Source organism: Oryza glaberrima, chromosome 5 (assembly GCF_000147395.1).
Source record: "Oryza glaberrima chromosome 5, OglaRS2, whole genome shotgun sequence".
NCBI classification, from domain to species: domain Eukaryota; kingdom Viridiplantae; phylum Streptophyta; class Magnoliopsida; order Poales; family Poaceae; genus Oryza; species Oryza glaberrima.
The window spans coordinates 11,779,024-11,795,645 of NC_068330.1; the positions used below are offsets into that span (position 1 = coordinate 11,779,024).

Consider the following 16,622-nt stretch of genomic DNA (forward strand, 5'->3'; position numbering starts at 1 on the left):
TCTTACCAATCTTCTCTTCAATCTTTTTTCTCACCTGTTTGAGAGAAGAGAAGATTGAAAGATTGAGAAGATACGCAACATAAGGTGGGCTATTAGCGTATGATTAATTTAATATTAACTATTTAAAATTTTAAAAATCGATTCATATGATTTTTTAAAGCAACTTTTTAACAGATTTTTTTTTTAAAAAAACGCACTTTTACTTGTTCGGGAAGCGTGCGCGTTCTTTCTTTCTTCCACTGCAGAGATATGCATGAAAAAAATCCGTTTCAGCAAGTGGCAAGAAGATTCTTTTCTTTGCTACTCATAGGCTCCAAGTTCACAGAACCAATCGGCAAGGATTAATTAGTCATTACCAACTACGAGTGTTTTAATTTGGAAGAATTTGTAGAATATCTATGGAAGGGGAGTGGCAACCTAACAAGTGTGAATGCATTTAGAGAAATAATTAAATAAAAGGAGAAGGTGAAAAAGAAAAAAAAATGAAACATTGGAAAATTTCAGTGGGTTGGAATTGGACTGAGTATACATCCAAAAGTTGCAGGAAGAAAAAGCTCCTGTATTTCAGCGTGGGCAAAGTCTCTGCTTCTCGCCTTCTTCCACCTCAGAAATTTCCTCCCTGTGCCTGCGCGAGAAAGCGGCTATTTTTTTTTTTTTTTTTTGCAGGGAAGAGGAGCTGCAGGAGAGGATCCCGGAGAAACATTGGAAGAGAAAAAAGGGGTTCTTTTTGCGGTTCCTGCTGAGGAGGAAGTAGGGAGGGGGATGGTGAAGAGGTGTCTGTTCTTGCTGTTGTTCTTGTGCTGCCTCGCTGGGTCAAGAATCGCTTCTGCCGATACCAACCCGCAAGATGGTAAAGATTCTTTTTCTTTTTTCGTCCTCCTGGTTCTTGCAGTTCTTGCATGCAGGTTAGTTTGATGAGGGTTTTTGCTTTTCTTGGATGTGCAATTCGGGCGAACTTTTCGGTGAAAGAAGGTTCGATTCTAGCGGTAAAATGAGGTCAAGCTGTTGTTTTGGGGAGAATTTGTAGCTTGTTAAAAAGCATAATTGGACTGGGAATTCAGTTCTAGTAGCTTTTCTGGGCTTGGGTTCAGAAATGTTGGGTTTTGCCCCAAGAAAACATGGTAGAGTGGAGAATATATTTTCTTGTTCCTTTTTGCAAAGGTCCTTCTCTTGTGTTTTTCTGTCTGCATCTTTGTGTACAAATTCTTGCCCAGATGAGAGCTGCTTGGAAAAATTTTTTTTCTAATGACATGGTCATAAACTCCCTTGCAGTATGATATTGTTGGATAGAATATGCATAGACATGATGCATTCCAATTTTTGCAGCCCCAGAATAAATGCTGATTAAAACTTTTACCAAATAGATTTTGTGGAACTTTGATTCAGCAAGTAATAATAAATTGACATTTCTCTATATATGGCCGAGTCAGCGAGTCCAATATAATGCTAATTATAGCATGTCACAATCTCTTAGTTAAATCATTTATCCATTGCTTGGCCTAAAAGTTGGTTCACAAGTTGTTGTCTCCCTCTCGCGCTTGCAGCGGCTGCGCTCAGATCTTTGATGAAGAAATGGAAAAAAACTGTGCCTGCTAGCTGGAGGAAGTCTAATGATCCTTGTGTGAGATGGGATGGAGTTATCTGTGATCGGAACTCAAGGGTTACATCATTGTGAGTAGAGTTGTTCCCAGTACCCCCACCCAAAAAAAAAAAAAAAAAAAACTAGAGTTGATATGTTAGTAGCTGTTCAAGATCATGAATTCGTTTTTTCTGAAACTCTATCTGATGCCGCAGAAATCTGTTTGGTATGAACTTGAAAGGAACTCTAAGTGATGATATTGGAAGCCTGACTGAACTGAGGATCTTGTAAGTTCTAACTTGATCGCCATCACAGCTTTGTTTTATGAAACCATCTTGGAGTTTTTCTAGCATATAGAAGAGTTGTTCTGATATTGTATATTCTTAATTAGGTTCAGTGCTGGTCGCACGTTCTTTTTTTCTTTTTTTCACAACAAAAAGACTAGGTTCACTGTCGAAAGATATCTCCGGTGCTATGTCTCTTATGATGTCACACAGTAATATTAAGACACTGAATCATCTAGTGATGAACTCCACTGCAGAGATTTATCCTCAAACAAAGACCTTGGTGGTACACTCCCAGCGACTATTGGGAAGTTGGTTCAGCTTGAAATCTTGTAAGTTGCAACAATTTTCTGAAACAGATGAGATAGTGCTATTCCTATGAAATTCATAATCTTCTGATTCCACGATCATTCCATAAAATTGCTACTTGCCATCTTATGTGTAACTTGAACCATTGTGCAGAGCACTGATAGGTTGCAGTTTCAGTGGTAATGTTCCGAAAGAACTAGGGAACCTGTCACAACTCAATTTCCTGTAAGATCTTTTGGGCTATCATTTGACAGTTGAGAGATTTTTAAATATCTGGAAAGATGTCTGTTATTTGATCTCAATGTGGTTTCTTGAATTGTTGCTGTTCCACAGTGCTCTGAACTCTAACCAATTCACGGGCATCATTCCTCCATCATTGGGCAAACTTTCCAAGGTCACTTGGCTAGACCTTGCTGATAACCAGTTGATTGGACCAATCCCAAACTCTAGGGACCATGGAGCTGGATTTGACCAGCTACTTAAGGCCCAACACTTGTAAGTGTCACTAGTAACACGAGTCTATTGTTAAGTATATATTTATCTGATCATCATTCGCCCCTTGTTCCTTTTTCTTTTTCCAGCCATCTCAACCAAAATAAGTTGCAAGGTTCAGTTCCAGATTATCTATTCAACTCTAGCATGGAGCTCAAGCATATGTAAGTTCCAAAGTTCAGGTCTTTGTTGTTTGCCTCTATACTTTTGAATGCGATTTGTTTGACAGAAACTTTTTTTTTTTTTTTTTGCGTGTCCAGACTTTTTGACAGGAACAACTTTAGTGGATCAATACCGGCATCTATTGGGGTACTTTCCAAGCTCGAAGTACTGTAAGTAGATTTTTGCAGAACTTGCTTTAGAATTGCTGTACGGATTTGGGATTTGTGTATGATTTTGCTCCATGTGCTCTCTGAAACAGCCGTTTGAATGACAATGCATTCACGGGACAAGTTCCTGCTATGAACAACCTAACTATGCTCCATGTTCTGTAAGTTTTTGCACCAGCTTTTTTTTTTTTTTTGAAAAAAAGGAAACGTTAAACATACAGTTGATAAATACTGTTGTGTCACTTGTAACATATTCTTGAAAATCTCCAGAATGCTGTCAAATAACAAACTAACTGGACTGATGCCTAACTTGACTGGAATTGGCGCGCTTGAAAATGTGTAAGAACTTCTAATACAATTTAAATCGGATTTTATACAACCTTTCTCTTCCACTATGACTGACACCTTGCATGGAAACATCTCCAGGGATCTAAGTAACAACAGCTTTGTGCCTTCTGAAGTTCCAAGCTGGTTCTCAGAATTGCCAAAGTTAACGACACTGTAAGTAGCAGTCCACCGTAAAAATTGTCTTCAGTTAAGGGACAGTTTTAGAGCAGTAAATGATCAGAATAATTATTTTACTTATGTTTTTTAGAACAATGCAATCAGTTAGCCTTTCCGGACAACTGCCGCAGAAGCTTTTCAGCTTTCCTGATTTGCAACATGTGTAAGTATAAAAATAAAATCAAAGGATGTCTGTCATGTGTATTTCATGAAAATTTACTGATTCGTTGAACATATTGCAGAATACTGAGTGATAATCAACTCAATGAAACGCTTGACATGGGCAACAACATCAGCAAACAACTCAACCTTGTCGACATCCAGAATAACAAAATTGCCTCTGTTACATTGTACAACAACCTCAAAGGCAACATCCTCAAGTGTGTATTCACTGCTCATTTGGAGCTTACTTTCGTGATCCTTCATTCTCTTTAAATTCTTACACTATGCTTTCTCGCTCTTTTTGTTGTTAGGCTTACAGGAAACCCGCTCTGCAATGATTCAGTTCTGTCGAGCACGACGCCCTGCACGGGCCAGCTATCTGAATATCCAACACAGCCTCCTCTTCTCCCTGACGTCCAATGTGCAAATCCTTTCGTAGAAACCATTGTCTTCAGAGCTCCTTTCTTTGGTGATGCTGCTAATTACCTTCACATTCTGCACTACAACCTCTCAAGCAAACTAAACAGCTGCACCCCGAACAACCTAGGCCTGGTGTACTCAAATCCTGATGCATACTTGAACGTGGATATTAAAGCATGCCCAGTAAACCAGAAGCGATTTAACTACTCCCAGGTGCTAAACTGCTTCAATCTAACCCTTCAGACTTACAAGCCACCAGAGATTTTTGGACCATATTATGTGAAGGCACACCCTTACCCGTTCCATGATAAAGGTGGGTGGTTCATCTCTTCAGTGACTTCTTTGTGCAACCAAATGAGTTAGGCTCTTATGTATGGCTGTCGATGTTGCAGCTTCTCGAACTGTGTTAATTGGTGTTGTGACTGGATGTTTTCTCCTCGTTATCGGGCTCACGCTGGTTGGAGTTTACGCTGTGCGGCAAAAGAAGCGGGCTCAGAAGCTTGTTTCTATCAATGATCCTTTTGGTAATTCATTTCACCTCATAGTTTCATTACTGACTGCCATCATCTCATGTTGCTTTACCTCCTTTTCTTATATTTTTTGTGAACTTTTTCAGCATCATGGGGATCAATGGGACAAGATATTGGTGAAGCACCAAAAATCAATAGTGCTAGATGCTTCACACTGGAAGATCTCAAGTTGAGCACCAGTGATTTCCGAGAGATAAACGCAATTGGCGCAGGAGGATATGGAACGGTAATTAAGCAAGCTATCATTTGATGAACTGAAAGTACAGCAATTGTTTTGCTTCCCATCTTTGGAATAGCCCCATAATCATATTTAAATCTGATAAAACAGGTGTACCGAGGAAAGCTTCCCGATGGACAATTGATAGCCATCAAGAGGTCTAAGCAAGGGTCCATGCAGGGTGGGCTTGAGTTCAAGACAGAAATCGAGCTCCTTTCTAGAGTTCATCATAAGAACTTGGTTGGTCTTGTTGGTTTCTGCTTTGAGAAGGGAGAAAGGATGCTTGTTTATGAGTTCATACCTAATGGAACGCTAAGCGAGGCCTTGTATGGTAAGATATCCTATATGATCTTATCAACTCAATTGTACAAGATACATGCCTTGTTGCTTAACTACTGAAGCCAGCTGCCGTTACTATTCACTTTGCCCGTTATATCAAATGAATTGATCACAAATTGGTCAATGTAGGTATTAAAGGAGTACAATTGGACTGGAGTAGGAGACTTAAGATAGCTCTGGATTCAGCTAGAGGGCTAGCATACCTCCATGACCATGCCAATCCCCCAATCATTCACAGAGATGTGAAGTCCACCAACATCCTCTTGGATGAGAGGATGACCGCGAAGGTTGCAGATTTTGGCCTCTCCTTGTTGGTATCAGACAGCGAGGAAGGCCAGTTCTGCACCAATGTCAAGGGAACGCTGGTAAGGCTTCATTTTGTGACATAGAGAAGCTTCTTGAGCAACCATTGCACCTCATATAATTTTGAGAGCAATTTAGATAATTTGTTTTTTGAACGACTCGCACTAGACAGTGCGAAGTTCATATTGATATAGCAGGAAAAAAAAAACAAGATTAAAACCCTAGAATTTTTTTTACACACTTGCTATTGTTGCAGGGATACCTGGACCCGGAGTACTACATGACACAGCAGCTCACAGCGAAGAGCGACGTGTACAGCTTCGGGGTAGTTCTTCTAGAGCTCATAGTGGCGCAGCCACCCATATACAAGCAGAAGTACATCGTCCGGGAGGTGAAGACGGCACTGGACATGGGAGACCAAATGCACTGTGGCCTGAAGGATGTGATGGACCCGGTTCTTCAGAAAACAGGGGATCTCCGTGGTTTCGCAAGGTTCCTGAAGCTGGCATTGCAGTGTGTCGAAGATCTAGGAACCGACAGGCCATCGATGAACACCATAGTGAGGGAGATCGAGGTGATAATGCAGGACAACGGGATCAGAACCGGCATGTCATCGACGAGCTCTTCGTTCAGCATCGACTCGAGAACGATGATGGCCGCGCCAAAGTACCCATACTCCAACGCATCGGCATCGTCGACGGCGTTTGATATGGATAGCAGGGCCTTTGAGTACAGTGGGAAGTTCCCTTCTGAAGGCAGCCTGAAGAACAGGGGCACGTAGGAGGGTATGGTCAGTCAGGTCAGAGGTGTACAGCGGATGAAAGGCCCGTTCAGAATAGCAGATTTTACAAAGTGTGAAAAGAGGATGGGGCTGTATATTTATAGTATATTAAGGATCAAACTACACTGTACAGAGGTCATAAACTTCACAATTCTTTTGTCTTGAGAGAAAAAAAAGAGCAATTCTTTTTCTTCGAAATAGCGTATAAAAGTTAACCATGCAAGTATGTTACTTACCTTTGCTCAATGATAAAATCATCAGAGTTATAATTGCAAAGTCATGTTGCCGCTTGCCAGGGTTTGTACATAACATTTGGAAGCATGAACCCGCTACAAATAGTCAATACACCTGGCGCCTGCAAAACTCATGTGCGCAGGGGGACACGACAGGGGAAATGGCTGCAAAACTCGAACTTTTACTTAATTATAAGTTGATTTTAGGCACGTTTAACTATTGCATAATACTAAAATACACCCTCAATTTCTAACACCTCGCAAAAAAAAATTACTAGGTTAAAAGACGAGGAGCGGATAGCATTGTTTTTGGTTAAACTCATCAGAAAAGGAGTCTAGCCTCTAACACCTCGCAAAAAAAAAAAATACTAGGTTAAAAGACAAGGAGCGGATAGCATTGTTTTTGCTTAAACTCATCAGAAAAGGAGTCTAGCCGTGCTGAACACTTGAAGAAACTGAGCCCTAATCGGATCGTTTGGTTTGTTGCCACCAAAACTGGCAATGCCAGTATTTTGGCAAGGCTATTCAAAAGCTCTGAACTAATTTTGTCAAAATTTAGGCATCAGACCAAACAACCCACTTTGCCAAAATTGTCTTTATCATTTTTTTTTTTTGGCTTTGCCCTTTTTTTTTTTTTGGTATGGTTAGGGATGAATGTAATCCAAAGTTCCAAACAAGCCCTAAAGTCCCAAGACAAGAAAAATCACAGGCGAGCGAGTACAGTTCAAAGGCACGCATAGAATCCAGTCTAGGCTCCAGCTCTTTTTGTCAAATCTATCACTGTCAATTTGTATGGAAGCAGTCAGTTTCATATCATTAGCGAGTTTCCGTAACACGAGCACACAAAGGTACATATATATATCTTACAGCTCACATGGACACCAGTGAGCAGCTGTTGTGTGTGTTGTATCGTCTGAACCCTGAGGATTACAGCGCCGCTGTCGCATGCGGCTTGCTAAAAAGAATTGTGTTACAACATCTGTGTGAAGAGGGCCTGTGGTATATCTGCGCCGGCTATTCCGTCGCAGAGAATGGCCCTCGTCGCTTCGTAGAGAATCAGGCTCCATCAGGGTTCCGCGGCGGGCTCTGACGGCGCGACAACGGGCGGCACAGCGTCCACCTTGTACCGGAGGCTCTGTCGTGGAGGAAAGCATCGTTAGTAGTCTTGTAGATTGAACCACAACGGGCAACACAAGATGCTTGTGAAGGAGTAGTTTTCCAGGAAAGTAAAGAAAATAGGAAATGGCTTTTAAGACATTGAGTCATTTGGATGGTAGACCACAGACAACGAAAAAAAAAAAACTGGAATTGGCTATCAGTATTTCCTCTTAGTGGAGCCATCCTTGAAAATTTGCGTGCATCATACCTTTTTGAAGAATGACGAATATGAGTTGTCCCATACAAGCTTGTATGATCCGGCAGAGACAGTGCAGAAGTTACCCTGTGTAGGACAAACCAAAGCTGAAGCATTCAAAACTAACACAAATGAAATGCATTCACATCATAGCCTCTTAAAGCTGAGCCTAATTCAGAAATAATACTGTTACATTATTTCCAAACCCATTCTTCTAACTCGCTCACTACAACCTGGATCTATCGATTGGACAAACAGAGCTATAAATGGAATCCAAGAATATGGTATTTTAATTTAAAGAGAGCATAAGCATGAAACTGCACTCACTTGGTCAGCTTCATATCGTCGGTAGGGAAGTATTAACTGCAAAACATACAGTTCTTGTTACAAAAAAGTAGAAACAAAATAAACAACAATACTCCAGTGTTATAAATATTTTATTAAACAAAACAATGTGGAGAAATGTCATACCATTAACTACAAGTATCTAATTAGGACAAATGCGTAAAACAACTGGCAACCCTAACTATATTTCTTTCTAGGTATACAGAAATGTTTTTTTTTTAAAAAAATGTTCATCTATAGGTGATTTTGGGTGGAATATATAGGGAAACCCTAAGTTTCCCAGATTGTGTACATATTGATATTGTGCACACCTTACAAATTAAGCCCCCTATGCATTATTTTTTTTATTAGTCAAAATTCCAGTGATGCATGGTCAAACTTTTCTAGTGCATGTAGCAATATATACAGGAGATAGGAGTACAGCAGCAGTTAGAGGCCTTCACCAAGCAAAAAGTTGACACCAAATAGAGAAAGACAAGGCTACAGCAGATACAAGATAAGGCCTCTTGGGAAAGTCAGAAATTGGTATTTATTGCTGTTAGGAAAAATACCACCACAGCCTGTCCCAGTGAACCAACCAGTTCCAGACAATTTTTGGCTGACATGGTTGTCTACTTTTTTTCCCCCTCAAATGGTATGCATTGTGTTTCTTCAATCTTGGGTAATCAAGTTACCATCTATATTCCATTAAATTGCTATCCGACTCCAAAATACTCTTTGCTCAAAATCTTATTCTTGCTGGAATTGTGAACTGTGTAATGTTGTACACATGACAGTAGCATCAAAGGAGTGGTCTGGCTTTATAGCTCGAGTCCAGCTTTGCTGTCACAATCTGTGAGTCCATCTTTATAGGAAATCTTTAAACAATTAAATTCTAATTGCTGGTTGTCTCCTGCTTTTTGTTGGTGCGAAAAACCAGCCCAGTTAGACTGGCTTTCACCAGTTTGAAGCAGGTCGAGTGCATGAAAACAATCCTATTAACAAACTGGATTTCTGCTTTATCTGGTTGGCTGCCATCTTGGAAGGGGAGATGAACACAAATGCAAGCTGCTTGATGTTATATACTTGGCATATATGCTTTTATGTGATGTCTAGATTCTAAATAGATGCTTGGAATGACAAGACAAGAACTTGTGCTGGATCAGAATGTTCCAGGCGTCTCAGGCCAAAATAAAACATTATCTTAGCATGAACAAATGGCATTCAAGATAACAACCAGATTCCAACAGTAGCTTTATTGATTTTGTATACAGTTTCACCAGTTGCAAACTGTTATTGCTATTCAATTGTTAACTCGCAAACAATTTGCACCATATGCCCATTATAAACTAGATCTAGAATACCAGTATCAATCCATAGTATGCACAGCAGCTATAATTCATGCTGCTAAATGCATTGACATGATCAATGTAGAACAATGAAATATCATAGCAAACAAGATGTCTTCAGGTTATTTCAGTTCATTTTATGAACATGAAAGATAAGTCATATTTTCCCAGAGATAAAAGAAACTTACAGTTTTCTGGCCTGATGGGCTTATGTACTCCACATGAAAACCAATATCCTGTCCATGTCAAATCCATCACTAAAAATTTAGGAACATTTCATGCACTACCAAAGCATTTCAACTGAGAAATTAACTGTCATCAAGCTTCAAACTAGTCAATTCAAAACGTATTAGATTGTGACCATTGATTCAGCTACATAATTTAGATATAATCTTCTAGGCTTTGAGCTGTACCGTTTATTCATGTTAGATTGACCACTATACACCAAAGATACGGTAATATAATGAAGGACTAAGCTATTAAAAGTATAATGAGGAAGATGTCAGTTCTGAACACAGTAATTAAATCACCTCCTACTAGTAGCATTTAAGGATTATGAAAACAACAGGTAAGGAAAGGCTGCAAAAAAGAATGTGTTCGACGTGGGGGTGAGGGGGTTGAACTGAAAGGACTGTTTTTCTTCTGTAGAGTAAAAACCAGGAGCTCTGCTATTCATTATAGCATGGGAATCTTTATTTATAAGGATAGAGATTTTACCAAGACCATGTTGAGGGCCCCTTGTTGCAAGGAGAAGTCCCATGCAATGTATGAGTTGACAGCCTCAACACTAAGAATAACCTGAAGAATATGAATGACACAACATAAGCACTTCAGGACACTCCAAGTGACAACACCCTGTACTAAATGTTCCAATAAAATACAGTTCAATGCACTTCGATTTCTACAGACCAAATTTTCCTTTCATATTATTCTATAATATCCAGAAAAACAATTGTGCCCAACTCAACTGATACCTCATGTGTCTTTCCTGCTGGAATAATGGTTTCTTTGTAGTCGTCGTTGTTCCTACAAAAGGAGTAGAAGAAAAGTAGGTAATCTTCCTGTTCTGCAGACTTATCTGAGATAAAAAGCTCAATTACCAAGGTATGATGCACCATAACTCTACTGCAAGGAGAAAGTACCTTGATTCAGCACCTGCATCCTCAGCAGATATGAAGAATGGGGCATTCACAAAAACTTCGCTGCAATTGAGTGCCACTTTTAGTTAACAAGTTCTAGATATATATTAAGGTAAGTATTACATGGCAACCCTGCATTTGATAAGCATTAAAACTGCAGAGTTGACTAAACTTTTTATGCTTATTTGCAGGTTTTGTTATTCCCACAAATGAAATTACAATTAGCTGATTTCGGAAAGTGATTTTGCTTGGGTTGGGGGTGGGGGCTTGGCAGGAGGTGCAAACATAGCTAAAGAAGAGCTGAACTGACGACTCAAAATGTCATACAGTTAATAAGTAAAACAACATATAAAACCGCAGCCATGCCAACCAAAAAAGAGAAACTACGGCATTAAATCTATATCAAAGCCTTAAAAAAAGAAACCCAAAATAGTTCTTGAATATAACAGGAGAAAATAGTAATCTTGTTTATTTCTAGTTTGCAAAATGCACATTCGCTTTCCACAGAATACAAACAGAAGATTGCCATAATTTAAACAGAAAATGCATAATTAAGCGCAATAAATGGTGTTTGATAACAAAAACTATCATTACCCTATGAATTCAGTGAACTTCTCAAATTCCTCGGTGTAGATAACCACAGCCTGCTGCAACACAGCAATGTCATCCTTTTCTCTGTTCATTTTTTTTTCATAAATAATTTTAGGCAAAGGTCATGATGTCTCAAAAAAATGTGATATAATAGTTAGTAAAAGACAAGGAGAATTCTACCAAATAGAAGTTCTCACATTTTCCTCTGCCCATATCGTGCTAATGACACGTGTAGATACAATCGAATTGCAAGCACCAGTTTCGTAAGAGTGTAAAGTGCTGGCCCATAACGTTCTCTTTGCTCTTCCATAGGTCTGAATTGAAATTTCAATTGAAAAACAAATCAACTATTCATGCCATTACTGATTACTCCGTAAACCACAATTCTAGTACACATGGTACTATATGCGAAATTATGTTTGATAAAAGAAAATACGCAGGCATATATACCCATTATCATCGTTAATTTGCCGAATGAAGTCCAACAGAACCTGGAATATAGTCAATAAAAGAATCAGGGTGTCAAACGATGACACCATTGCATTATAAGTTTTATCAGAATTCAAGTAGCAATCTACATTCTGTTAATAGCATGTCATTAATGTCAACACATGATGATCCTTCAAAGAAGCTTGGATAGATGTGACAACTGAAATTCTTCATCAAAAAATATACTAGCATTGTCAAGATGGTGAATATGACCCCAAAAAATTGGCTAACCTGAGGGACACCGACCAAGTACCTAACAAGCGTCTTATATACACCTGTTGCAGAACCAAGTTGTGCCAATTGCACTCGCCTACAGCACAAAATGAAAAATGATATAAAGATTTACTGAAATTGAATAGGCATAGGCTGTAAATTAAAATGAGAACAACCTGTCCATTTGCTGTTTCCACAGCAATGCATATCGATCACGAATGCTTCCACCAGCATTAACTAAAGCATCTACCTCAGCTTGCTTATTTCTCTCAGAGCGTTCTCGCTGTTGCCTGATTAGTGTACCACGGAAATCTTGTGGCATGTAGGTCATAACTGCAATATTTATAATTTATAAGTGCAGGTCGTTAAACACAAATGCACTTGATTAGTAGTGATACACCAAAAATTGTGGAACTAAAGAATGAACAAGTCAAGAGGAAGAAAAGTAACATTGTTATATGGCAAAATTGGTTATATAGCATCAAAAGTTCACGTTTTTGGTTTTATAGCACCGAAAGTTACCGGTTCACTTTAATAGCACCCAAAGTTCACCCTGTTCCCATTTTTAGCACTTCCGTCAATTTTTCCGTCTGTCTTGATCGTTATTGATCCAGCCACACACACGATATGACATTTCTACCCCTCATTGACATGCATTATACTTGTACTTGTGAGGGGTAGAAACGTCATATCGTGTGTGTGGCTGGATCAATAACAATCAAGACGGACGGAAAACGATCGAGAATTGATGGAAGTGTTAAAAATGGAAACATGGTGAACTTTAGGTGCTATTAAAGTGAACCGGTAACTTTCGGTGCTATAAAACCAAAAACGTGAACTTTCGATGCAATATAACCAATTTTGCCTTGTTATATTGTAGAAAAACCAATTGCTAATATATCTGATGTTATAGTAAACAATGAAAAGTCACATGGCAAGGACAGAATTTTCAAAAAAAAAAAGAAAAAAAAACCGCTCAATCTACATAAACAAAATGTAGAATTATTTATTCATGATAAGATTCAACAATATGTATTCGCATTTAGTTATTATTTTATGCAATGTATCGCATGAAATAGAAAACAATGGAAAGAACATCAACCTGTATTGAAAACATTATCAGCATTTTTTATTTGAAACTGTTCTAACTTCTTCAGCATGTCCTTCAGTTTAGTTTCAACATCATCAAGTATAATAAATGTCTCAGTGTCCTCTGCCGTGGACCTCTGTTGAAGCTGGTTACATGCAGATGCCAAAAGTTAAATAAAGTGAAGTTTCAATCCAATCATTCAAAGTGATCAAAAGCTAATCTTACTGGACGACGACATTTGTTAAGCAAGAGCAAAATTTCTTCCATTTGTTCTCTGTTTTTCCACAAGTTTTCATCAATTTTGTGAGCAGGTATCCCATTAGCTTCTTTTTCCAAGAGCTCCTCATCTTGCACATGAAAAATTGATAAAAGCATCATTTCAAAACAATGTTCTCTTCATAAATATAATGTAATATTGTAAGCCTCGGAGTTTGGGACAAAAGAGTATCGGGGCTGACTTTTAGAGTCAACTGAAAAGGAACTTCTTTACAAATGTATGAATATCAAATTGTAATTTTCAAGCCTAGCAGCATTAAACACTTACGTACTCAGAAATATTTAACCAGCAATCCCTACATAGGTGAATGAACACAGGAGTTAACATGAAACTTGTGATGCCTGGAATTTCCTAACCAAATTCCAGCGCTGATGTAATAAAATCCTCGTACAGGAATCAGTTGAGGGAATATATAGTATTGATAAACAGACTACAAGTCTTTAATATGAACAAAAGACTGCAATTTATTACATAGGTGGATAGGAGCTCTCAATCAAAACTAAATGTTTTATGGCAGCGGAAAGTAAATTAACTAGCATAGATGACTCCACCCCACAAGCATCTTGATCAGGATCCAGCCTAGTCCTCCAAGCATCTTGTAGAGTGGAGTCATCTATGCTAGTTAATTTATTTCGACTGCTAGAAAACATTTATATTTTACTGAGAGGTCCTATCCACCTCTGTAATAAATTGCACTCGTTCATTCACATTAAAGACTTCTACTCTGTTTATATATTGATTGTATATACCTCGGCTGATTCTTGGATAAGGATTTTATTACAGATAAATGCTGGAATTTGGTTAGGACATTCAAACATAAGATCTGCACTGCATTGCCACTTGCTAGATTATGCTATCCTGGGTATTTTGTCCTATTAAAAAGCCAGTTTCATTTTTGTCACGAAGTAATGTGCACACCTTGTTTTTGCAACTGGTATGGTACGTTATCAGTAAAGGAGATGGAAAAGATCATTATGCCAGATTACTAGCAAGAACAAATTGCTCAAAAAACAAGTAGCAAAACAAACAAAATAGATTTAAAATTGGATAAGACAAATGTTTTTCTATGTTGTCTCTTAGATGAAATGAAACCAAAGTGCAATGTTACGGTGTCTTAGAGCCTCCAGCCCATCATTGTATGTTTGGTTTAATAATAATATATTTTCTCAAACATTTCAGAAGATTATGTGCATTAAGTTGATATATTCTAAACTCGCATCCAATCACAAGAATCCTTCATGATAGTAACTAGTCCATTGACAATGTATATTGACTAGCAATGAAGAATTACATGATCCTAACCAATGTTTGATGATCTTTCAGCAAAGCAAATAATAGTCCCAATGTTCAACAGTTCAAAATCAGACAGGCTTCATCACATCCACAGGACTGGCAAGAGATGGTACAGGCACACCAAGGCCCTCTTGTGTGGGTACATCTATTTGTGTAAATATGTAACCTCTGTTATAAGAAGACCAACCAATGTGATAAGCAATCATGGTCTTTTCGATCCAGGTAAGCTGATAAACAAGTGCCCATGATCAAATCAACTAGAAATATTTGCTATCACGTTGATTGTACAAACACAGAAAGTTTGCATGGTCATACTAAAAATAGCGTTTTATCAGAAAACCACATATATGCAGCGTGAGGTGGCCATGGCATCGGCATCAAGAGCACTGAGAGTTGTGACAGATGGCAAATTTCAGGTGACAGGTTTATCATATATGAAACAAGACAAGACAAGAACCTCAAATGTGATAAAGTATGGGCCTCCCTACCAGTACAGAGAGCCGTTGGACAGGACACCGATTGGCAGCTTCCTAAGAACTTTGAAGATTAATTTTGGAAGTAAGCAATCAACCCATTCAACTTAAAACAACTCTTGTTAATATCTAGGGAGTACGAACCAATATTTAAGAATTTCGAACAAGTGAACAACTATGAACAGCGTGTGTACTAACACCGTTTAGCTCCATTAAGACGCGAATTTCCATTGCTAACCCAGCAAGCAACTCTCGCTAATACCGTCGACATAACTAACCAAGGCTAAGCTGCGCCGTCCGTAAAAGCAGTATCGAATTCCAAGCACACCACAAGCAACCAGCTAGTTAGCGAATACACGGAAGACACTAGCGAAACAACCCACGCGAAACGCCAACAGATTCCAACCCCCAGGACCCCCCGCGAGATCAAGGGGGGTGGATAGCCGGCGCGGCGGCGGCTGCGGCGGCAGCGGAGAAGCCAGCAAGCGGGATCGCGGGCGAGATCCAGGGGTGGGAAGGGGGAGATCAACACCTGGCGTGATGGGGGCGGCGGCGGCGAGGGCGAGGGCCGCGGAGATGGCGCGGAGGCGGTCGGCGAGGGCCGTGGCGGCGTCGGGGAGCGGGGGCAGCGGGTACTTGTCGTAGTAGCGCGCGAGGTATGCCCGCGTGATGGGCACCAGCCCCTCCGTCGCCATCTCCGGCGGCCGCCCCGGGGGTGGGTCGAGCTTGTCGGCGGCGGCGGTGGCGTGGGGCGGAGGAAACGGAAGTGGGGGAGGGGGAGTCAGGTGCGGGGCACGTGCTTTGGACGGTTGCAGCTTTGCAGGCAGGAGAGCAGAGGAGGGTGCGATCACCGGGAGGTGGGGTTTAAGAGTGGAGAGGAGAGGCCGAGACCGAGAGAGAGAGAGAGAGAGAGAGGTTGGTGGGCGCACGACACGGTGGCGTGGATGCAACAGACGGTGGTTGGGTTTGCTGTTGCTGCGTTGCCTTTTGTTGGACCGGGGCTCCACGGTGAGGCCGAAATTATATTCAGTGGATTCTTTTTTTTTCTTTTTTTCGCACACATCACTGGTCATACTCATACATCCGCAAATATGATCCCTAACTCACGCTCGAAGAGACGCAAATTCTAATCTCATTATAAACAAATTGAAAAACTGCTTGCCATGTGCATAATAATTCTGTTTCAACTTTTTTTTGCTGCATTGTATCATGAAATTATTTCAATAATAAATAGAAAGTACCAGTACTACACCATTACTAATTGCTATTTATTAGCAGTTTCGATTACCTAATATCAACAGAAAAATAGTGGAAATTTTTAGCGATAATGATGGTCGTCGGGCGCCCCACGGGAGGGGAGTAAAATCATACGCTGCGTGTACCTGCCACTGTATGCAAAGAATCTCTCCTCACATGCTTCCATCTCTCATTTCTTCAAAAGATTTTTTTTCTCATAAACTATTTGTCGACGGGGGATACCCGTAAACCGGATATAGAGGGTATTGGAGTCCGTTGGTACGAGGATCTACGTAGTATGACATCAAGCAA

The 16,622-nt window shown here is 39.8% G+C and overlaps 2 protein-coding genes across 2 annotated transcripts; one reads left to right on the forward strand and one right to left on the reverse strand.

Annotated features, from left to right (window-relative positions):
- The first annotated feature begins 409 nt into the window (after positions 1-409).
- On the forward strand, positions 410-6,525 carry LOC127772551 (leucine-rich repeat receptor protein kinase HPCA1-like). Its single transcript, XM_052298485.1, has 19 exons — positions 410-850; positions 1,545-1,671; positions 1,795-1,866; positions 2,121-2,195; positions 2,326-2,397; positions 2,506-2,667; positions 2,754-2,828; positions 2,925-2,996; positions 3,086-3,154; positions 3,264-3,332; positions 3,420-3,494; positions 3,589-3,660; positions 3,740-3,877; positions 3,971-4,392; positions 4,472-4,603; positions 4,696-4,835; positions 4,938-5,157; positions 5,295-5,530; positions 5,725-6,525. The coding sequence occupies exons 1-19, from the start codon at positions 763-765 to the stop codon at positions 6,247-6,249; spliced, it is 2,841 nt and encodes a 946-aa protein (XP_052154445.1). The 5' UTR covers positions 410-762; the 3' UTR covers positions 6,250-6,525.
- Positions 6,526-7,269: 744 nt separating this feature from the next.
- On the reverse strand, positions 7,270-15,902 carry LOC127772552 (uncharacterized). Its single transcript, XM_052298486.1, has 15 exons — positions 15,607-15,902; positions 13,257-13,378; positions 13,044-13,176; positions 12,118-12,274; positions 11,960-12,038; positions 11,690-11,730; positions 11,437-11,553; positions 11,243-11,323; positions 10,652-10,711; positions 10,484-10,535; positions 10,227-10,307; positions 9,698-9,745; positions 8,164-8,199; positions 7,849-7,923; positions 7,270-7,617 (listed from the first exon to the last, which is right to left on the reverse strand). The coding sequence occupies exons 1-15, from the start codon at positions 15,767-15,769 to the stop codon at positions 7,549-7,551; spliced, it is 1,314 nt and encodes a 437-aa protein (XP_052154446.1). The 5' UTR covers positions 15,770-15,902; the 3' UTR covers positions 7,270-7,548.
- Positions 15,903-16,622: the final 720 nt, after the last annotated feature.